This window comes from Stylophora pistillata, chromosome 1 (assembly GCF_964205215.1).
Source record: "Stylophora pistillata chromosome 1, jaStyPist1.2, whole genome shotgun sequence".
Lineage (NCBI taxonomy): Eukaryota > Metazoa > Cnidaria > Anthozoa > Scleractinia > Pocilloporidae > Stylophora > Stylophora pistillata.
Window position 1 is genome coordinate 18,409,356 of NC_142519.1, and position 23,308 is coordinate 18,432,663.

The window sequence follows — 23,308 nt, forward strand, 5'->3', positions numbered from 1 at the left end:
AGTTTATGCATCAAAGCTATTCGCTATCATAAAGAAACATCTTCCTAGTGTGCATTGCTTTGCCGATGATACGCAATTGTATCTTAGCTTCAAGTCTGATGATAAGTCTAGTCTTGATGAAGCTGTCGGTGCTATGAATAGATGTATTTGTGATTTAAGAAATTGGATGATTAGGGATAGGCTAATGATTAATGACGATAAAACTGAGTTGATCTTAATAGGAACTAGACAACAATTAGGTAAGATCAACGATGAATGGAATATTTCTGTTGGTGATTGTGATATTTACCCTAGTTCATGTGTTAGAAATCTCGGTGCATGGTTTGATAATAAGTTGTCTATGTCAACGCACGTTAATAAAATTTGTAATTCCGCACTTTATCACCTACATAATATTAGGAGGATTAAGAATTATTTATCTCGCGATTCGTTATTAACGCTTATTCATGCTTTTATCACTAGTCGTTTAGACTATTGTAATGGACTTTTGTATGGCCTTCCTAAGTCGCAAATAGCCAAATTGCAACGTGTGCAGAATGCTGCGGCTAGACTTGTACTGAGTTTAAGTAAGTATTCGCATATTTCTCCTGCGCTTTGTCAACTTCACTGGTTACCAGTACAACATTGTGTTCATTTTAAGATCATAATTTTAACATTTAAAGCTATTCATGGAGGGGCGCCTAGGTATATCATTGAACTAATTAACATCAAGCCTAGGTCTGTATATAATCTTAGATCAAATCAAAGTTTATTACTTGACCCTCCTAAGGGGAAAATGCTTGCCACGTTGGAGTACAGATCATTCTCTGCTGCTGCCCCGTACTTATGGAATGCTCTGCCAGCTGAATTACGTGATATTCAATCATTTTCCATTTTTAAATGTAAGCTGAAAACTTATTTATTTTGTGCAGCTTTCTCAAAGTACCCTTGTCTGACTAATTAAGTTCTGACTAATTAAGTTCTGACTAATTAAGTTCCTTATTAAGATCCTTATTCCTAATTAAGATCCTTATTAGGGATATTCCATATTATTATTTTTAACATACATTGTTAATATTAATGTAATAATAATAATAATAATAAAGATCGATTTATATAGCGCATTTCCATGTAAATGCTCTAATGCGCTTTACAACACTGTGCGGGGACTTTTTCAGACTGCCGGCGGCAGTTTACAATTAATAAAGAAGAAATTTTTACAGATGCCCCCTCTCCCCCTTCCCAGTAAACAGGCCAGACCACATCACAGTAATCTCGTGATGTGGGTTCTTTAACGTCCCCTGCCGAAATTAACTAATTGATAGGTGCAGGAGACGGGACCTCCGGCTTTACGTCCTATCCGAGAAGACGAAGCAATGTGAGTGAAGCCTCTTGCTTAAGGACACAACGTCAAGCCCCAGCCAGGACTTTAACCCGGGCCATTTGACCCAGAGTCCAGCCCACTCACCACTGGACTACTCTCGCCTCACATGTACCCTCACATGTACTCTCGCCTCAAATGTACATGTAATTAGTTTTATAAATTTGAATTTACTGTAGTATTTTAAGTTGTTAAGCGCTGTTGATCATTGAATGAAAATAGCGCTCTAGAAGTTATTAAATTACGTTAAATTAAATTAAATAATTCCCAGGCGCATGCTCGAACAAGATTTAACAGGCGGAGCGCAGAGGACTTTATTTTTACGTGGACCGTAGTGGAAGTTAACAAATAAACGCCTCTGCCAGCAGGGTAACACAACAAATACAGTCGAAGGAAGATACCGATTACAAAACACCGGAGGGGGTTAGAAAAAATGCTTTTGAGGGTGTTATAATTATACTTCACTGATTTTAAATGAAGTACTGTTGGTAAAATGATAACACTCAGGAAACGCATTCCTGCACCGGCAGCCATATAGAAGAGAATGCGATTACACAGCTAAAAAACTAATTCCAGCTGACAGATACTAAAAGAGAATAAGTGTAATATGAATAAAGTAGAGATCCTTCAAGCCTTTTTTATTTTGCATGCACACTTTGAATGCTGGCTACTCTCCCAAAAACCGTGAAAATGAGACTCCGATTTAAAACTTGTCATATTTATTTTGTAGTCGATGTTTGTACGAACAAAAAAGCGTGTTCAGTTTCCAGTCATTTCCACTTGTTGAAGTCAATCTCGGATGATAAGCGATACTCATAGAAAAAGTTGAAAGTAGCATGCTCCAATTTTGTGATCTAAATAACGAGAGTGGAATAATAACAATGAAACACTGTATTATAATCAAATGGAGAAGGTAAATCCTCAATAGGAAGCCTTGCTGTTACTTTCCCCATAAAATTCGAAATTTAAGAATACTTTTCGTTTAGGATTTGGCAACAAAATATTAAGGCCTAAGGAGCAAATCAAATTAAATTTTGACCAAAAGTGACGTTGTTGATACCATAAATTGCAACTTTTTTTTTGCAATTGTCAATGTTCAAAGTTAGATACGGTGCAAAAGAATATAGGTTTACTTAAGTCAGTCAACCGTGCATATTCGTGGTCAGTTTCTTGTGAAAGAAATGCAAGTCAGCAAGTGTGTCGCGAGAAAATCTTTTTGAATTGGCAAATCGCGTGCCTCTTCCTTTCTTTTAAATTCTGTTTCTTTCAAATAAAACTCTCTTTGTGAAAGCAAATAAGAAAGATGATCAGTGGAAAACTCTAATAAAAACCATTTCATCTGAAGCATATTAACTAAACCAAACGGGCAATTTGACCAAACATGATCTAAATTCATTATTACAATTCAACAAAAGGGAATATTCCATTTCACTGATGGAATTAAAAATAAGGATAAGCTTCTTTCTCGCTCATCTTAGAATAAACAGTCATAATAACTGACATGATAGCTCAAAAAGGTTTTGATACTTTCAAACAAACATTTGTTGATGGACGGATCAAATCCCCAGTTTAATATGACCTTACTACCAAACCAGATGACGCTGCATTTACAAACTTGTTCATAAAAGGGTTTTATTAAACAAGAGAATATAGGCTAAGCTAAACGCGATAACAATTTGATTGTTGTCCAGTAGAGACTGTATGATAAGATTCTTGAAGTCTTCCCTTCTTAGTAAACTTGCATGTAGCCCCTAGTGTGGTAAATAACAGGGTCAGTATTAAAAACTGTTCAGAAATATTAGTCGTGTGTAAATTATGGATTTGATTTCTGGTCAGAGCAAGTCATTGGATATTTTTCAACTCACGAGAATGGCAAACAAAGACATAGGAATTAACTAATGAGTACTTGTGCATGCACCTTTAATTGAAGTCAGACTCCCGTATCCACAACCCCCAAAAAAGCAAACAAGGGACACAAAAACGTCAACTGAAAATGCAAAAATATTCACTTTTGAAATTACATCAAGTTAGCTTTTTGTTGCCTTGATCACTTCCAAAAAGAATGTACTGGTTGATTTTTAGTGACATGCACCAATTAAACCATTTGCATACTTCCTCCAAAGAGACTATTTTTGGTGTCTAGTGCTTTAGCACGAAGACACCTATGGAAGAGTGCAAAAAATTTCGAAAAATACTTCATATACCACAAATTATGACGTCATACCAGTAAGGCCACACTGAAGTATACATTTTGTGATGGTCGACAGGACAGGGAAAGAAAATGTTAACCAGAAAAAGTGTAAGAAGTCGATTTAGAATCACTAGAAGTTGGAAAGGAAGAAACAACGACGAATCCCATTCAAGAAAAAAAAAAAAGAGCGAGGAATAGTCGAGACCAATGGAATTCGGAAACGAGAAGAAAACACCAAGTCAATGAAAATGTGATGTTAGCTTTCAACGTTAAGTATGCTGCCCAGTAAGGGACATCAGATGAAAACACTTTTTGTAACAAGCAGTGCTTAATAAGTGGCAGTGCTACTTATTTATCTGGCACTGCCACTTATTTATCCAGCACTGCCACTTATTTATCTGGCACTGCCACTTATTTATCTGGCACTGCCACTTATTTATCTGGCACTGCCACTTATAACTGGCACTGCTACTTACAACAGTGCCAGATAAATAAGTAGCACTGCCACTTATTAAGTAGCAGTGCCAGATAAATAAGTGGCAGTGCCAGATAAATAAGTGGCAGTGCCAGATAAATAAGTAGCACAGCCACTTACTAAGTAGCAGTGCCAGATAAATAAGTGGCAGTGCCAGATAAATAAGTAGCAGTGCTAGATAAATAAGTAGCAGTGCCAGATAAATAAGTAGTAGTGCCTGATAAATAAGTAGCAGTGCCAGATAAATAACTAGCACTGCCACTTATTAAGTAACAGTGCCAGATAAATAAGTGGCAGTGCTAGATAAATAAGTAGCACTGCTTGTTACAAAAAGTGTTTTTTATCTGATGTCCCTTACTGGGCACCATAGTTGTGCATTGTCAAACCCACGCGTGGATGGTGAACTAGGTAAGTGAAGCGGTGTTCTTTTCTAACTTTATAATGAATTTCCTCTGAATGCGTATTTCAGTATTCCACAGTTTTCAAAGTTGGAACAAATTTGGCTAAATTAAAGGCTTTGAAAGATGCCTTTGATTATTCGATGACTGCCGTCTTCGTCACCACCAACGTAACAACAACGCTTCAAAGACAGCGCCGCATTTCCAATCGGAAAAAATCCAGGTTGCCCTTATGGCAAATGCCAAACAACCTAATCTTTGGCTTTGGTTACCTGATGAGGACTTGGTTGTCCTTTAAATGTTGTATGATTTTCGGTTTTAAATTTTGTGCTCTGAGGCTGTGAAATTATAAATGTAGTAATCTACATTCGATTCACACCGGCGTGAAACAGTGGATCTGATATAAAACTGCAAGATGCCTCCCAGTTTAAAAAACACAACGCATTCACTTACTAGTAACATTAATAAGAATATTCCTTTGTATTTTCTGAAGCCGTCTAGTAAATTTCTAAATCCCAGCACCCGCAAATCACACGACCCAAAACAGCTATTAAAATTTTACAAGTATTCCTAGACAAGTTGCGTCTCAGGTAACAAAAGGGGTGTCAAATCTGTTCGCTCAAAACTTAAAAAGTAAACATTTCTGACTAAAGATTGAAAATATGAAAGAAAGTTGAGTTAAATTTTTTTTACAATTCAACTCCATTCAAGATGAAGCCAAGAAATGCATTCCAAAGCGCCAAGAAATCAAAAACTTCGAAGTCATGCTAAGTCTGCAGGCGTAATTAGTTAGGTCTGGGTTAGAAGACAACATGTCAATCTTATCGTGGATTATTGAACAAAACGAAAAATGTTCAATTCAATAAATTACCTTTGATTTCCTTAGTTTTTAAGAATTGTCAGGGATTCCATCGATCAGAAGAGAGCTAATTAGAGGTACTTTTGTGTCTCAATTATGCATCCCTAATCTTTATCCTGTTGAACATCACAATGTAATTCATAATAATAATAATAATAATAATAATAATAATAATAATATCAATTTCTATAGTGCATTTCCATGCAATATTCTAATGCGCTTTACAACACTGTATGGGGGACTTTTTCCAGACTGCTAGCTGCAGTTTACAATTAATAAAGAAGAAATTTTACAGATGCCCCCTCCCCCCAATTCCTAATAAACAGGCCAGACCACCTCACAGTAACCTCGTGAAGTGGGTTTGTTAACGTCCCCTGCCTAACTGACAGATAACTTTTCCCCTGGGTGGTCCAACGGTTTTTTTCTCTGGCAACCAAGCCTTTGCTTTGATTTTCCTGAAAAAATTCTTGTTTTTCCGTATGTGTCTTTGTGATGAATTTCTCTTTTATATTGCGTTGTCATAAAGAGTTTTGACAATCTTTAAGTGGCTTTAGCTAATTGTTTATTTCTTTCCTTTCAATTTAGAGTAATCTACTGTGATCTACACACCAACAGAGGTCCACAGAGCCAAGAAATTGTGGAAGTTATTCTTGAAGTAAATGCTTACTGATGTGTAATAGCAAACAAAATTATCTCCAGATCACATAGAAACAGGAATAATGGAAATTTTTAACATCCAGAACTAGTTGTTGCTACATTTTCTTCTTTTTTAGGTTTTAGCAAAAAACACTATAATTGTGAAATCCAAATGAAACAGAAACAGAAATTACGACAGTCATTTTTATCATCCAAAAATTATTTTTGTTATATATTCTTATTTTTCAACCTTTTAAAAAGGAATAATGAGAAATTCTTATCTATCATACAGGAGTTGTAGTGGTTATACCGTATTTATTCGCCTATAAGCCGAGACCCTAAACTTCTTCATGTCAGCAGCTGTTGCATTGAAATAAAAATAAACACAAAACATTCGGCTATAAGCCGAGACCTAATAATTGCAAAGTACTCCAAACAGGAGTGTCATTAACTGAGATGAATTAACATAAACCGAAAACAAAAGGAGTTTCCCTCTCAGGAAACATGCAACCAAAAAGTAGGTTATTTACTCAGTTGTTATTAGTCATTTTTTTCTTTTTACACCTCTTACATTATAACATTGTTGATGTTCATGTTTCAGTTTTTTAATACTTGTTACAGCTCAAAGAGCATAATTATTGAGAAAACCTCAAAGCACAACCTTTAGTGACAAATGAATCCACAAATTGTTTCCAACCAAACAAAAAAGGTTAAGGAGAACTATTTCTGTAACTGTTGAATAGCCAAATAAACTTATAGTTTCATTGGTGGATTGTAATTGTTTATGTTCTTATTAGATACATTATCTCTGGGCAGCATTCCTTTACCTATTGGGTACACTCCAAGTTTTAAGTTCATTACATATGAGATTAGCACATTACGCTCATGTTCATGTTAGATTTGACCGAAATCCTGGGGATCATTATGCAAGCAACTATCCAGCTGCTATGAAACCTGGTACCTAATTGATTTTCAAAATTACTGCTGTTAACTGAATCAGTGAGGAAAGTAATGGTTGTTGATAGAAAAACAGTTAGTTTACTATAACATGTTAACACGTTATGTCCATGTTAAGGCCTGACAGGTAAAGAGTTGAATTTGATAAAGAATACAATTATTTCTGGAAAAAAAAATGCTTATTTCATGGTGAACTTCCCTTATGGAACACTTTTATCGCGACCCGCAGCACTTCAATTAAAATGTATTGAACCTACTCTCTACAGAACTCTCTTCAAGTATACAAACTGAAATACATGTATCAACCATTCACATTAGTGTTAGTAGGTAAAACATATTCCCACACTAGACGCATGTACGCTTTGCGGACCTATTTTTAACAGACATCATAACCTGCTCAATCCAGGGAGCGATTAGAATGTACATGTAAGATCTTCCAACAGTACAAATGCACATCAGATTCAACTTAACTTGTTAACACTGCAATTTTATCTTGATTTGAAAGTTAAGGTGCATGTATTTTTAAAAAAACCTCAGATGAACCAGTCATAAAATCACAATTCGAATTAAATCTCTTGGATGCCATGCATGCTGTGATGGCCATTTTCCTGGGCCACACTGAGACAGCCACTAAGAATTTTCAGTTATTTTTTTCATCAAAAAAATCTTTAATTTACTGCCTCATGTTCTTAACTTTTGTGGGAAAATGAAATTCTGAATAATTAACTTTCCTAAGTGCTCAACTTGCTAAAAACTGAACAACAATTTCAAATTGACCCCATTTGCTTTTGATGCAAGTTAGTCATTTACAGCTGTCTCTTGTTACAAAAAATTGTTCCCCAAAATTGTCATGCACAACAGAGATATCTTGATATGACTTTGTCTTCTGTATTTTAAGCTATCAATCCTTTATGAGGAAGTAAGGAGGGGAGAGAGGGCAAAACAAACAGTCTGGATCAAGAAGATAAGATTAGTAAGAGATAGTATGCATTCACTAGAATTACAAGCAATTGTGTACAAAACTGACCAGCAAAGCCATGTTAGCATATCTAGCGGTAAGTGGAAAAAAAATGTGATACTCACGGCAGTTTCATTCTCATGAAAACTCTGCATGTAAAGAATGACACTAGGACACAGACAAAGCCCAGGAACAGCAACAGAAATCTGTTAAGTTTAGACATGCCAACAGCATTTGATTTATCCAGGATAATAAAGCCTAGTCCACCCATTGAAAACAGAAAACTTGACGCCAGGCCTTCCATGATGTATTGACCATTTACACGGTAGGGCATGAAAGCAACCTAGGAAAATAAAAGGAACACAAGAAGTTGCTTTATAAAACATGAGTGTCTTCAGTAAGTTCAGAAGAGTAAAATCATAACAAACAAACAGTACATTTCTCATTGTTTTTTAAGTCATTTGGTTTCTGAGAAGCAGGGAAATGAATGCAGTGGTCAAATGTCTGTGCATGACCAAGTGGTGTTCATTTAGGGTGTCAGAACCTAGTTATCTCACAGAAGTAACAAAAAAAAAACACAAGCCAGTAAGTACTAGTGTTTTAGAGGCATATACCTGTTTTGAAAAGTTCTAAACAGAATGGTATATCAACAGATGTACAAATAAGTTTTGTGTTCCAAAAGTCTTGAGTATTCCTTTTCTATAATTTTGTTCCCCTTTTTATATTTCATGAATGATTGAATTTTCTCTTAGTTCTTGTGCAAGACCATTGTTGTTTCTTATGATTGCCTTAGAAATTGGCTGTGTAAAATTGGTGCCAAAGTACCCAAAACTGATCCCCTTGCACATGCCCTAGCTTTCACCTTTGAGTTCAGGGTATGTACTCACTGGTTTGCTGTGACCAAACTCATCGGTTGTGCTTCCAACACTAGGTGGTTCTACAATCACATCATAAATGATACCTGGGAGACAACATCAAAGATCCATGAGAAATCTTGTGGCACTCTATCATCAAAAGTTAACAAATCTGATAATAATTTTTTTTTTAATCCAGGATCAAATATACAGAGAAACACAAATCAGATTTACATTATGTTAAAAGTATTGGTTAACCCTTTCACTCCCAAGATCTCATTAGTAATTCTCCTTACTGTCTGCCATAGGATTCCCATGATGCTAGTTTGGAGAATTTGATATTGGATCAACTGGTTATCCTTTAATTTCTATTTTTCTTTATTCTCAACATTTGGCTGCTCGAAAAATTCTGTCTTGGACACTCATGTGAGGTAAAGGGTTAAGGAATCAATAACAGATTTTATCAATTAAATATCTGTTTTGTTATACTTGACATGTGGCAATGCAAATGAAAATAAAATAGTGAATGAATACTTTCGATGCCTGTCCCAGGGCACTATTTGATCATTAATTTCGAAATACATTTCATGTCACGCTTTACAGTGCCACGTATGTATCCCCTAGATGGGACCGATCTACTTTAGTAAACAAACCCATATGATATTCTTCTTCAGCTACCGATAAACATGCACTATTTAGGCAAGTGTATAATTATAAGAGAATTCCAAGTTAAGAATCTATAATCACGATCAACTCTTCTATTTGATAGTTACTTTTTTTGGATAGCCAGTTGCAGTTGAGTTAATTTCAATTTTGATCCTTTAGAGAGGCATGTAACGAGAAACTTTATCACATAGCTTACCCCCAGTGACCAAAAAATATGACAAGAGAACAAAGGCAAAGACCACCATAGCCGATGGTGGTTTTACCCATCCTGGCTTCTTCAATTTGAGGTTAGGGACTTCTAAAATGTGAAAGGGTATACCATATAAAGCCTCCATTTTGAAAGGGAAGAGAAAGGATTAGGAATGGGTATGAAAACAGATTTGATTGGTCCAGCGCTTCGAGTTATTGTCCAATTATAACTAGTGTTTTATCAAGCTTTATCCAAGAGTTGTCCGTGGTAAACTGAGGAAGAGTTTAATTCTGAGATCTGATTGGTCAAGGATTCAAACGCCGCTATTTTCAAATACAAATCTACGACAACACGCACTTGGCCTTCATCTTGGAAACGCTTCGTAAAGGTTTGTCAACATCTTTTTATAATTGAATATCTATCAATTTTCTTCTTGCCACGATTTTGACTTACACCTTTGATTTAACTGAGGATTACAGTGCGCGGTCGTTTTAGTTTGCATTTCAACTGAAGAAAACTTCCTTCGCCAATGATAAATGGTATTTAATTTTTTTCCGTTAGGCATCGCCTACTGTGGACTTTCGTTTCAGTAAGGCGAATTCCAACCGAACAGCAACTCCGATTTCTCGATCTATAGGTTCATTCGTTGGAATTTAAGACCCTTTAAGCTAAGCATGTAAGCCAAACAAGTATTCTCCCTTTTGACAAAGTTCTTCGCAAATACAGTTTAAGAATACAATATGCTGGAAACTGGAACAACTTTAGCACGCTTTGATATGTAGATTTCAGATTTTTCACGTGGCACTTATTAACTGTTGCATCGATTTTGCAGTGAAAAATTAATGTCACTTTCTTCGTTATGTCGTTTTAAGAAAATAATTTCTCTCCTGCGATGGGGGGCTACGTGGACCTTGTCGCGCGCACGTTTCATGGCTAAAATTCGAATATTCTGTTGATCACGCTGCTAGTACATACAGTGCGTATGCTTGCGATTCACTATTGGGATGGTCGCTCAACAAGACTCTAAACAAGCTGTAGCCGATATTTACCGTATAATGTATCGCAGAGGCTGGTGCTCTACATGAAATTACGCTGTATAGATGTGCATTACAGAAAAAAAATATTTTGTGAAGGTGTTGGTTGTTAGCTCACACCACATTTGTCTACTGTGAGGATATTCAGTGTGACTAGAAACAAATTTTGCGTTTGTAATTTTAAGTACATTTTGTTATTTTATCTTGTTTTGTAGGTAGGTTTCTCTCAATTCAGGGTAACGAAAAAGCAACTGAGAATGGGATCCAAAACTGACGATTTGAAGATGTCAGAATTTTCCAAGATAGAAAAGATTGGGGAAGGTAATGAACCAGCTGTGTAATCGATGACATTTAAATGGGAGTTGAAAATGATGCTTAAAGAGAAACTTTTCTTTCATAATAAAAATCCCTTATTCACCATAATCACTAAAAATATTTTAAACCAAAAATTATGGTCAAATGCTTGAAAATTGAAAAATGTATTGAAATGTCTAATTAAAATCTAAAAAAACTAATGGATATGTTGAAGTTCAATTTTATCCTTGGTTCAAATTTTATTTTCCTTTGTTTCAAACCCAATATCATACATTAACATGACCGAGAACAAAGGAAAATAAAATTTGAACCAAGGATAAAATTGAACTACAACAGATACACGCTTTGTTCACATTTAGGAGGTGGTTGTCAATAAAGTCCTCTTACACTTGTGTGTACCAATCTTAATATCTCAAAGTAGAGCAATGTTCTGATTCACGTAACTGTAATAATTATGATCAAAGGTTCCTTGCCCTTCTTTACAAGCTTCTCAGCCAGCTGCTTGACGAAATGGTTCCACTCAGCTCCTATCCCACCACTGAGAGAAATTTTTTTGGTGATCTTCAGTGTACCTTTATGGTGGCTAAGATGTGACTTTTAATCTTGTTGATGGGTTTTGTTGGGCAAACCTGTAGACTGATCTCGAGAAGTATCAGTGATGTACTGGTAACATTACCTCTTAAATTAGCCAAAGAATAGGCTCAGGGCTGGGATTTTTGGTCTGATTTTATGTGTTGCAAGTAGTACATTGTTATCGCTTTGGAGATGCAAACCACCTAAAAAGAGAGCACTCTTCAATAGCAACCTACACAATTCAAGTTTTTTTTATATCTCAGTTGTCATATTAAAATTTATATTCTATACCCACCTTGTCATTATAGGCACGTACGGTGTTGTGTACAAAGGCCGCAATAACAGGACTAACAAGCTGGTTGCATTGAAGAAAATTAGACTTGAGCTAGCTGATGAAGGAATTCCAAGCACAGCAGTACGGGAAATTTCATTGCTAAAGGAACTGAATGGTCACCCAAATGTTGTTAGTCTAGAACATGTTCTACATGAAGATTCCAAGCTATATTTGGTGTTTGAATTTCTACTTTGTGATCTTAAGAAGCATCTGGACTCAACAAAAGGACCACTAGATCATATCTTAATCAAGGTATGATAATTAATTTCCAGTAGTGTACAATGCATGTGTCATTTGGCTGACACTGGTAATTGTTGTTTTACTAATAGAGATGATTACATGTAGGTGGCCAAAATTACCCAAAAATGAAGTTAGGAACATCAGTTGGTACTGATTTATTTGTTTAATGACAACATTTACCCAGGCTGGTCAGTTCAGCTGCAAGTTGGTTTGAATGGGGCTGATGCTACATGACCTGGATGACAATAAATAGCAATTTAGTTTTTACAGACTTAAGTAAAATCCATTTTGAGTTTTTGTCTGTTTGGATGATCAAATTACAGTTTGCAAGAACAGAAAATGAGAAATTCAAGATTTTATTGGGTGCAATGATAAAAACATTGGATTAAAACTAATTTTCCAGGGCAGAATGTGTGTTAAGAGAGAATGAAAATGAGATCTAGATGCAGGGGTTTCATTAATGTTTTCAGCAGGAGGGCAACTGGTTTTCATAACTGGGCAAAGCTTTTTGAACTGAACTTCTTTATGGGATAAACTTTCCTCCAGATTGTTGAACCAAGTAGGCAAAACCATCCTCACAACTGGTCAATTTGCCCGGTGCCCAGGCCCTTAATTAATGAAACCCAAGGCTTGTAGATGTACTTAGTAATGAACAACTTGTGTTATTTTTTCAACTTAGTGGCATGGACTGGTGATACTACAAAATTTATAGGAATTTATGTTGAAGAATAAAGACAATTGATGTGATATGTGTGAAATAACAAAAACACCTTACATTAATTTTCCTACAGAGCTACCTTTACCAAATCACAAATGCCCTCTACTTTTGCCACAGTCGTCGAATCTTGCATCGTGATCTGAAACCCCAGAACCTTTTGATTGATGAGCACGGGCTCATTAAGTTAGCTGATTTTGGCCTTGGGAGGGGGTTTGGAATCCCTGTAAGAGCTTACACTCATGAGGTAAGAAAGTAAACTTTGCACGGAATCTTGAAATTGTTGCCTTTCAAGCAGGGACTACTGACATGTAAATGCACCAGAGGAAAAAAAAAATTCAAGTCTCTTGTCCTTTAGAAAATCGTCTGTTCTTTGTCCATGGAACTCAGACGAGAAATTTTTGTTCAGAATTTGTTTCACAGTACTCTAGGTGCCAGAAGGTTATTTTTATGCAGCAAAGCCACTAAAAGTGAGTGGCAAAGCTACGATGGTTTGCTGCTCACTTTTAGTGGCTACACTGCAAAAAAAGAAAAACCTTCTGGCACCCAGGGTAGTTTCACAGTAAAATTTATGTTTGAAGTTATAATTAACCTTTGATAAGTTTTCACTTCTACTGATAGATGTACACTGGTTTATGAAAATCATTAGTAACAAATAAATATATAAATAAGTAAATGGGTACATCACTAGATGAAAATATTCAGTTGATGCTCTTTTTAGTAACAAGGAGATAATTCGTCTGTCCCATGGGCGGAATATCGGGGTTCGACATCTCCACTAGCTCGGTAGCCCGAGGCTAGTAAAAAAATTGGTTGGGCTAGTAAAAACCACGTTTAATTGCCTGCTGGCTAGTAGAAAAATTAAAAGAAATTATTAATTAGTTCACTTGAAAGTTCACAATTGATTAAAAAAACAAGACAGTTTAAATTGTAATGATAATACCAATGAAGAAGGCATAAACCTTTCATCTTCTGGAGTCTCTTTTGCCTTGCGTGTCAATCGTAAACATCACAAGATGCAAGACTCTGCGCTTAATGGTCAATATCTTCTCCCTACGAATGTTGCAATGCCTCACACGATCACCTCGCAGTTGAAAATTTACTTAGCTTTTTCCTTAAATAGCATATTATGTTATCACAATTAAATAAAAAATGTAATTTTTTATCATTTTAAAAGACCTTGCCAATAAGTTTAGGGGAAGGTTTGCGTTGAAGTAGACCTTGAGAGAAATAGATCGGGCTACCAAGTTGTGTTTTGGGCTAGTAAATTTTAGAAATCACCAGCCCGGTGGCTAGTAATGCAGGCAGCCAGGTGTCAAACCCTGAATATGTTAAAATTTTACTTCACAGGTCCAAATAATATATTTCTTCCCATCCCAGACAATTAGATAAGGCATTTGGTACCCATAGTACAATTGTAGAATTAATCTCTTCTCCATGCTTACCTAATTACCAGCCATTCCTGACCTGATTTCTGCAGTTGCTATGCTTGTTTTGAACCATTTTTTAAAGGACCTGGTTAACTTTTTACCTACAAGTGTATACTGATATACAGACTGATCTCAAAGTGGTATTCATTTGAATTTATGGTCTAAAGACTTTTTGCCATTTACTGAGTATGTTGAACAGAGTTATTGTAAGTTGAAGTTTTTGTTTATGTCAGGTGGTAACTCTGTGGTATCGTGCACCTGAGGTTCTCCTGGGAGGCCAGCGATATGCATGTCCCATTGATATCTGGAGTGTGGGATGTATATTTGCAGAGATGGTTACAAAGAAACCATTGTTTCATGGTGATTCAGAAATTGACCAACTTTTCCGTATTTTCAGGTTTGTATTCTGTACATTGTGATCTCTTTTAAAATTCCTTCTCTACCTGCATGATAGTCGGCTGCCTTTCATCATGCTTATTTCAAGGTCAAGTTATAGTTATACCACATATTTTTATGCATCACATACTAAGTGCAAATATTTTCTGAGGCTGAAAACAACAGTTATGTTACAAACACTAAAAGTGATAGCAGATGGTTTGCAAGTCATTCTTAACAGTCTCTTGCACTAATGAGCTGATAGAAGCATGTTCATATGGCAAGCACGAGTGCTACTGTTCTAAGCCCTGTTATTCTTACAAAGTCTGTCATTTGATTCTCAAAGAATCCTAGGTACACCTACAGAGCAGAACTGGCCTGGAGTATCACAACTTCCAGATTACAAACAAAACTTTCCTAGATGGAGTGGAGAAGGACTGAGGAAGGTAGTACCACAGTTGGATAACAATGGGCTTGATCTTTTAGAGGTACATCTTCCTTTTTAATTTGACTTAAACTATTACACTATGTAATTGTCACACCTTTGCACTTGCAGCTTTGGCAAAGCATGCACAACCATGTAATTAGCATTAAGCATGGGTACCAGATTTTTATAAATTATAGGGATTTTCAAAATTAAAAAAAGAAGTTAACTTTTTCACATGGAACCGAGAAAATAACAAAACATTCATCAATATCTTTGCTCTTGTATTCTTAAAATCCTGCTCAGTGATAGCCTGTATTGGTGGTCTGAATTTTCCAGCCATAAGGGAAGTCTGACAATAAAGCATACAGCTATACCTATGCTAACATTAAATCAGAAAACATTGATTTTAAACATTGCCATATTTGCCTAAAAGTAATCAAGGGTTTACCTAGTAACAATTAGGCAAAATTCTGCCTGATTAGGGGAAAAAGTGGCAACCTTTCAGAGTATTTATGTTGGTAAAAAAAAATCTGCCACTGGAATGTGCAACATTAGGAGGTGGGTTTTCAATTTGTGTTCAATGGCCTTATTCATAAGTTGGTTGAATTGCTGCTTGGAGTCATGTCATCGTCCCACAACTCTTACATAGAAAATCTCAGGAGTCAAGAGGCCTTAAAACCCTACTAGACCACTTATAACACAGTCTTATAAGTTTATCTTTGAAGCTGAAGTCTTGATTTTTCCATTTCTAATTTAGAAAATGCTTAAATATGATCCTGCTAAAAGAATATCAGCCAAAGAAGCTTTGGACCATCCTTTCTTCAATGACTTGGACCTGTCAACCCTCCCTGCCACCAAAGAAATGACAATGAATGGATTGATGTTTGAGAACTAACTGTGCTTTACACTTTTTAGAAATCACACTCTTAGTATTGGTTTTTGCATGAAGTGTATAGAACTTGAAAATTTTTTCGTCAACTAGTAGTCTGCCTTTTTGTTACATGTACTAGACAAAAGTGCTATTAAACTAACATTCAATAGAAAATGACAGTTAAAGCACTTACTTTTAAGCAGTAAGCAAATGTCTGTCATATTAAAAGGGAGTTGTTTCACCCCTTCACCTCCTGTAATTGAATGGCTCTAAGAGCCTCCTCTACATTGATTAGCTCACTGTGAGACAAAATGACTTTAAATACAATCAGAAATACTTTGTTCAATGTATATAATTTTTGAATCAACCCCTTTTGTGTTCCATTCCTAAAACTTGCAACACAATTGTTTTTGATGATCATATTAAATCATATATAATGGCCTTGATATGCATTTTGTTTTAAAATAACTCATCAATCAACTGCTTTATCAATATTTTATTTGCTTTAATTTGTACATAACATGTAGTTTGCAAAATTTACATTTAATTAAGAATAAATACAAAATAGCTAAATTGTATCATGGAATTATGTCAATGAAAGATGCAAATTGGATGAATTCTATCAGGTCTCCAAGTGTAACAATGCAAACCCTTTCAGATAAACTCCATGAGGTTGAGGGTAATCAGCTTGATATATTCTTCTCTCCAGACACTCCAATTTTCTCTTATTTGCCTAGTGTAAATAGTTTCCATTTGCATCAGAAATATCTTAAAGACTACCGGTTACTTTTCGAGTAGACCTTTAAATTTTAATTTCCTCTCCTGTGTTATCTTTGCTGTGTGGATTTTGTATAATTGCAGTTGTCCATTACAGTGTATTGAATGATATCTTTTCCAACACTAGCTGATTACAATAAAAAAAAACTTGTAAAATGAAACTTTTTGTATATGGTATTTCCATATGATCTTTAAGATCATGAGTCATTTTTGGGTATTAGTGAAGGAAAATGTTTCCTTGGCATGTTGAAAAAGACAGGGTTGTTTCTCTTTTATTGTTAATTGACCATTCTTTAAATGGTCAATTAACAATAAAAATAAAGGGGTGTATTCTGATTGGGCACTTGTGGAGATCGACTTACTTCCCCGCCTCAAACTGGAATTAGAGAAGTCATTTCAAAAGAACTTTGGATAAATCTCAACTCCGCGTTAGTCTTGAGAAGAGACAGTTGCCTATTACTGAATGCACTGCGATCAAGTTATCTGAAAAAAGGACCAAGTAAGTTATCATTGAACGATGATTCGATTGGTCGCGTCACTCATATGCACGTTCGATGGGACATTTCGTTACTTACCTGACGATTTCATGCGCGGAAATAGACTAACATACCGCAAAGAAGACCCAAGGAGTCGGAAATTGTGCATTGATTCTCCAGTTGTTTTGGTTTTTATCATTTTTGCAATTATCCTTGTGGGTCGCACTTGGAAGTCTGACAGATTTTTGATAGGACGTTTCGTGGATGTTACACAAACACAACAGCGTGAGGCTTCATATGGCTGGTTAGACCAGCGAGCAACTCAGATCATCCTCTTCCAAAGGATCAAGAGCGGTGGCTTTCCAATTTCATATTAGTTATTAACAGAGATTTAGTCAACCATGGAATCAACTATACCAATCATCGACTTAAGCGCTATGTGTTTGGGTAAAACAACTGAACATTCTTCCTCATCAGAAATCAGCCAACTTGCAGATGAAATATACCAGGCTTTCTGTACGGTTGGATTCGTTTACATTAAAAACCACGGTATTCCACAAGAAAAGGTTGGCATCTCACTCTTAGGTTCAATTATTGGGAGCAGAAATGAAATTCTTTCTGAATGATTCATAAGAATTCATAAGTTCAGAATCTACTGCCCGGAAAGATTTCCACATAACCCCATACATTAATTATGCATTCCATTTCATCAAGACTAAATATTAAGGTTCTTTGCAACACTCCATGCATAATTGATGTATGGGGTTAGATGGAAATCTTGCCCCAAGGTTAAGAATTGGCCTTTTGCAGCAAGAGATCACGTGCTTAGTTAACGCATAGCAACGCCATACTGGAGAGCAAGCACTCCAGTGATCTCAGACAGTATAGAGGTCACAGAGGTCTGCATTCAAACAAAGAATACGGCGGATAACAGGTCTAAAGGTATCCCAATTCGAGAAATCCAGTAAGAAGTAATCAACAGCTTCCCTGGAGTGTATCAGCAGCAAAATCACACCAAAATTTGTTTTTTGCTGATACACTCCAAGGAAGCTGTTGATTAAAACTTACATGATGTCTCGAATTGGGATACCCTTTAACTTGTTTTCCGCTGTATTCTTTGTTTGAATGCAGACCTCTGTGATCTCTATTTTGTCTGAGATCACTGGAGTGCTTGCTCTCCAATATGGTGTTGCTATGCGGTATCTAAGTGCATGATCTCTAACTGCAAAAGGCCTATTCCATTGAGAAGAAACTCAAAGATGTGTATGTTGCATTCTTGTTTGGAAGAAGAATTGTTTCTTTTCCCGAGAGAAGGCATTCTTTTGTCAAGAATGAATCAATGAGGTATTCTCCACCCAGGATAATAATACAGATGATGATAAGACTGAGTAGAGTCCAATTCAGTCTGTCATAATATGAGTGATCAACAAAATGGGTTGCCAGTGAAGTGGGAGTCAGATTTGTACATCAAGAGTGTGATTACAGACAGAATTGGATGACACAAATACTTGGTACCAATTAATGAAAACTATAACCAATTAATCCACACTATGATAAAATTGGAGAAAGAAACTAGACAGTGGTTATACATAGGTTTTCTTAAAAAAAAAACAATTAACAACTGCACATGCACAGTATGCATTCTGTTCACTTACACAGGTGTCAGAAGTGTTAACTGTCCCTTCAACTGTCCTATTACACTGTCCACTTACAAGCGTATGACACTTGTGTCTCAGTGCTCAAATCAGGCTGGTAATGATCAATCACACTTATTTTGCAATTTTTTCTACAGTTTTGATTTTTTTCGTAATATATTATAAAATATCTAATATTTTAAGCACGCTTATCAGAAGAATAACTGTTCTTTCCTGAATACCCAATATTTGTTCAAGAAGAATGCCTCATTTAAGTCTTCTCAAAATAATTTTTTTGTTTTTCACCTAAAAAGTAAATATTGAAATGGTTGTTAGCATGTGGGGTGGTATGTTGCTTGCACCAATCAGATCTCTGCATTAAGGTAGGTATCTTGCACCCATCAGATTGCTGCATTAGGGTACATAACTTGCACCAATCAGATTGTCGCATTAGAGTATGTATCAATCTTGCCCTAATAACATCACAGCATTTCAGTATCTTACACCAATCACAGCATTTGGGTATTGTTTTCTTGCCAATGATGTCATGGAATAAGGGGGCGGTGTACAAAGAATGACATAAACCAGAAATTTTTGGGCCTATTGGTAAGTGCAATGGTCTGTGGTTTTCCAGAGAGCCTCATTGATTAAAGTTGAGATTAGTCATGATAGTAAAGGTTGGCAGGTAATTTTCATATCATTTTTAAGTTAAATTTTTTTTTTTTTCACTCCTTTACTCACAATGCACAAGCCAAACAACTAACAGGCCTTCATATAAAATGGTCTGTTTACAGATTGACACAATTTTTAAGTTATGCGACGAGTTTTTCCAACTGGATTATGCTGTGAAGCAGAAATATGCGAGACCAGCCAGTGGTAGTGGTCATGGATGGGTGGCATTTGAGAGAGAAAAGTAAGGGTGTTTTTTTTTTTTCATTTTATCATTTTTTTTATAATACAATCTAGATTTATGCAAATTCAAGAAATTTCTTTTCGAGAATTTATTGAATTATGGACAAATAACAATTATTATAGTAAATTTACAATTGCTGTCATTTGTCATCCATATATACATAGATATTTGTCTGCAAACATGTATATCTGTTCCAAGAAGCGAACAATTTCTGAGATGGAAGCTTGAAGAAAACTGTGAGCTGCAACATTTTTTCAACTTTATTCAATAAATATAAATACATTTTATTCCTTTTTTTGCCTTTTGTCTGTTGTCAGAGTTAGTCTAGACAGACCTGCTGATCACAAGGAAGCCTTTAACATAACAGAGCCTCAAACTCACCAGCGTGTATGTCAACCTCTCTTTTCTTTAAATAGATAGAAATTATATGTATAGACTGATATAAATAATTGATTTCAAATATAATTTGCAATAACTAAACATGAAATCATTTTTCAAGGCTAACAGCTTTAACTCACTACCTTCAGTTTCTAACTGAGCAACTGCCAGACATGGTTGACTGTTATCAAGTAATTGTAAACATTTAAATAGTTACAGGTCAAGACAAGGTTAAGATGAATGACATGTGCTTGTTTAACACGTCACCATAAATACCAGGTGCCACTTCATAACTCAGTCTGATACAATTTTTGTTCGGCTTTTCACTCTTTTGCTGATGACCCTTTAATTCATTGCATTCTTTACCTTTGTTATAGCCATGGCCTGATAAAGAAGTACCAAATTTCCAAAGCGAGATTGCTTCCTTCTTCGATATCTGTGGTGACCTGTCTTTAAAAATCCTTCACATCATGGCACTTGGACTGCAGCTTGAGGTACAAATGAAATACAGTGAAAATGTGTTGAAATGTCTTAATCAAAACAGGGTTTCAGGCTTTCAACTAAGACTGTGGATTTTTAAGGGACACAATATAAATTACTGAAAATGGAAGTGCAACTAGGGTTAAAATTTTTGAGTTGATAAAAAGGCATTTAGAATATCTCTCTCAGATTACCAAAATGAGTTCATTACTATGTTTTTGTATTATTTTGTTGGAAAATGTAAGTTAACATGTTTAGTTTGACTGCAAAAAAACATGAATTTTTTTTTGTATTTTAAACCATACCCTCCCTCTAAAGTAAAAATAAATTCTACAGTTATCGTAAATCTTTCTTTAGAATCCAGGTGTTTTTACAAACACTCACAAGGTAATGGCCAGTACAAAGAACTGTACCACCTTACGACTGTTACACTACCCATGCATTCCTCAAGACAAGTTAATTAAACCAGGACAAATTCGCTGTGGAGAACATACTGATTATGGTTCAATCACTCTCCTCTTTCAAGATAACATGCCTGGACTGGAGGTATTGTCACTGTTACTTCTTACTTAGATTCCTTTTCAGTTCTTGACCAAAGTGATTCTTCCTTGTTGCAGTATATCACTTGCAAATATTACAAGTCCTTACAATTTACAAAAAAAAAAAAACAAAAAAAAAAAAAAACCTGCTGGTTGGGTCAAACATTAGTCATGAAATGTTTACACAATCATAAGATTTTCATCACTGAATGGTTCACAGAACTTTTAAGTACCCTGATGTTAGACAAATGAACTTCTTTTAACAGGTCTTACCTATTGGATGCACAGAGTATGTACCTGCCCCTCCTCTGCCAGGAACAATTGTGGTCAATGTGGCAGACCTCATGCAGAGGTGGACTGCTGACCAGCTGAAGTCAACGGTATGAAGATACCGGTTGATACAGAAACCTGTCGACACTACCACTAATGTGGTGTGCTTTTCTAAAGAGAATGGTTTTACTTAGACTAGAAATACCATTGCCTTCAGAGGAATGGAGAAAATTGTTTAAACTTTTTGAAGCAGATTTATTACACAAAAAGTAGTGTTCATAGGGATCATACTATGTAGGGATGAATTCCTATTCCTCGTGTGGCTGTTCGTTTTAAGTAGATCACGTTATGAAGGAAATGATGATGGGGGAGTTTTCATGGTGGTTATTGGTGATGACATCGGGCTACACCCCTTAAAAAAGGGGTTGAGGAACATTTCGAAGTTTAATCAAGTTTCCCACGAACTTAAAGGTTTTCATAAGCATAACCATTTTACCATTCATTTTTCGATTGTGTTTTTTTGTGTTGTTGTTGTTGTTTTTTTTTTTGCTTTTTCAGCGCCATCGAGTTTCCATTCCTTCAGAAGAGTGTCACCGGCGTGTTCCCAGACGTTCTTTAGCCTTTTTTGTCCATCCCGATGACGACACGGTGATCACATGTCTTGATGGATCTCAGAAGTACTCTCCAATAACGGCCTATGATTACCTTTGGCAACGGGTCAAAGCAACCTACGAATACTGAAACAGTTCACAAGATTTTGGATGCAAGGAACTGATTGAAGTTGTGCTGGTCATTTTAGTCAGTTCGATTTAGAAAAGACAGAAGCATACAATTGAGAAAGGACAAGTGATAATAGTTTTTACATTAAAATTTTTAGCAGTAGCGCTCTTATCACTGTGAATCTGACGATTTTGAAGACCACAGTTTGTTGGGCTGAGTCTTGTTAAGCCAGGCATAAAAGGTTTGCTCGCTGAATTCTGGATTGAAATTTCCGGGCTCGAGTCAGGATCATTTCCGTAGTCTAGTAGTGACGTGCAATCGGTTAAACTCCCTTTTAAGGGGAGAATAATATCAAAACTCACGCTACAAAATCCAAGATTAGCTCCGGATACGATTGCGCGAGGAGGATGAAAAGGTGCCAAAGGCACGAATAGTTTGTGATGATTAAAACAGGATTTACTGATAGTTAGGCTTACAATCGGCCATCAACCATAGAAGTCAGATAGAGTGGCTAATGCTAGAAGACACAGTTAACGCCCTTGGTCAAACGGGTTCAATATTTCATAAAACGGTGCAAAATCTTGAGACTTGTCCTTCATTTTCCTTTGCGAAACCGAATGACGAATTTGGGTACTTTTCGTAGCATTTTTTACACCCGGTGTAACGGGGTATGCGCAGCACTTACCGTTAGACTGAGGTGCTTTTTAACACTTGTCTAACTTCTTCGTATTGCATTCCGTCTTACAATAACTAGAAGTGTCTTCTGATGAGTGTCTGAGCACCAAGGAAACGCTCAATCAGTACAAAAACAACTATTACACTGAGATCCTGGTGATAACTAAGGATAATTGCATACAAAATACATAGTGCTTCAAGTGCGGGAGATACGAGAGATCAATTTGCCATATAGTTGATTTTAATCTTGTCCTAATGTTGGTCAAAGAGCAAAAGTAGTCTCACACTGTAGGCAAATGGGTAAGTTGAGGTTATACCTCCGACCTTGGAAACCCCTAAATATCACTCCATCACTCCGATCCATCTCAGCTGGTGAAGAAATCAAGTGACCTAAGCATGGGCTATTGTATCGATCTTGAACGAAATAAACTGAACGATCCTGCGAGCTTTTCCTACTTTCGGAGATATCAATCAGACTTAATTGTGTATGATCTTGTGTTTATTCCATTCAACCAATGTTAAGAGAATCTGATTAGTGACGTACATAAAGATTAATTATACGTATATAATTGACAGGTAATGTCCTGA

General features: G+C 36.0%; 3 protein-coding genes across 4 annotated transcripts; 2 read left to right on the forward strand and 1 right to left on the reverse strand.

Moving 5' to 3' along the window:
- Nucleotides 1–2,975: 2,975 nt before the first annotated feature.
- Nucleotides 2,976–9,712, reverse strand: LOC111336640 (oligosaccharyltransferase complex subunit OSTC). The gene is made up of 4 exons (XM_022942764.2): nt 9,551–9,712; nt 8,722–8,795; nt 7,960–8,177; nt 2,976–3,111 (listed from the first exon to the last, which is right to left on the reverse strand). The coding sequence occupies exons 1-4, from the start codon at nt 9,687–9,689 to the stop codon at nt 3,090–3,092; spliced, it is 453 nt and encodes a 150-aa protein (XP_022798499.1). The 5' UTR covers nt 9,690–9,712; the 3' UTR covers nt 2,976–3,089.
- A 112-nt stretch (nt 9,713–9,824) lies between these two features.
- LOC111336618 (cyclin-dependent kinase 1) lies at nt 9,825–16,796 on the forward strand. The gene is made up of 7 exons (XM_022942744.2): nt 9,825–9,932; nt 10,794–10,899; nt 11,775–12,052; nt 12,832–13,002; nt 14,419–14,582; nt 14,907–15,048; nt 15,745–16,796. The coding sequence occupies exons 2-7, from the start codon at nt 10,836–10,838 to the stop codon at nt 15,880–15,882; spliced, it is 957 nt and encodes a 318-aa protein (XP_022798479.1). The 5' UTR covers nt 9,825–9,932; nt 10,794–10,835; the 3' UTR covers nt 15,883–16,796.
- Nucleotides 16,797–17,059: 263 nt separating this feature from the next.
- LOC111336617 (uncharacterized) lies at nt 17,060–22,630 on the forward strand. 2 transcript variants are annotated; one of them, XM_088741486.1, is made up of 7 exons: nt 17,060–17,677; nt 19,540–19,658; nt 19,976–20,045; nt 20,414–20,530; nt 20,874–21,062; nt 21,322–21,435; nt 21,662–22,027. In XM_088741486.1, exons 1-7 carry the CDS (start codon nt 17,513–17,515, stop codon nt 21,740–21,742), a joined length of 855 nt encoding a protein of 284 aa, XP_088597612.1. In that variant the 5' UTR covers nt 17,060–17,512; the 3' UTR covers nt 21,743–22,027. The 2 variants fall into 2 exon arrangements, with proteins under 2 accessions (XP_088597612.1, XP_022798478.1); XM_022942743.2 differs by having other exon boundaries at nt 17,068–17,677; nt 21,884–22,630.
- The last annotated feature ends 678 nt before the right edge of the window (nt 22,631–23,308 follow it).

What these genes read in the sequence shown, in the direction of transcription:
- LOC111336640 (XM_022942764.2), bottom strand. Translation starts at nt 9,689, where the DNA reads ATGGAGGCTTTATATGGTATACCCTTTCACATTTTAGAAGTCCCTAAC. An exon ending in AGTTTGGTCACAGCAAACCA is followed by an intron (nt 8,178 to 8,721) that starts GTGAGTACATAC and finishes TTATTTTCCTAG; the next exon opens with GTTGCTTTCATGCCCTACCG. An exon ending in TTCATGAGAATGAAACTGCC is followed by an intron (nt 3,112 to 7,959) that starts GTGAGTATCACA and finishes TTACCACACTAG; the next exon opens with GGGCTACATGCAAGTTTACT.
- LOC111336618 (XM_022942744.2), top strand. Translation starts at nt 10,836, where the DNA reads ATGGGATCCAAAACTGACGATTTGAAGATGTCAGAATTTTCCAAGATA. An exon ending in GATAGAAAAGATTGGGGAAG is followed by an intron (nt 10,900 to 11,774) that starts GTAATGAACCAG and finishes TTGTCATTATAG; the next exon opens with GCACGTACGGTGTTGTGTAC. An exon ending in CAACTTTTCCGTATTTTCAG is followed by an intron (nt 14,583 to 14,906) that starts GTTTGTATTCTG and finishes TGATTCTCAAAG; the next exon opens with AATCCTAGGTACACCTACAG.
- LOC111336617 (XM_022942743.2), top strand. Translation starts at nt 17,513, where the DNA reads ATGGAATCAACTATACCAATCATCGACTTAAGCGCTATGTGTTTGGGT. An exon ending in ACGGTATTCCACAAGAAAAG is followed by an intron (nt 17,678 to 19,539) that starts GTTGGCATCTCA and finishes GTCTGTTTACAG; the next exon opens with ATTGACACAATTTTTAAGTT. An exon ending in ATAACATGCCTGGACTGGAG is followed by an intron (nt 21,063 to 21,321) that starts GTATTGTCACTG and finishes TTCTTTTAACAG; the next exon opens with GTCTTACCTATTGGATGCAC.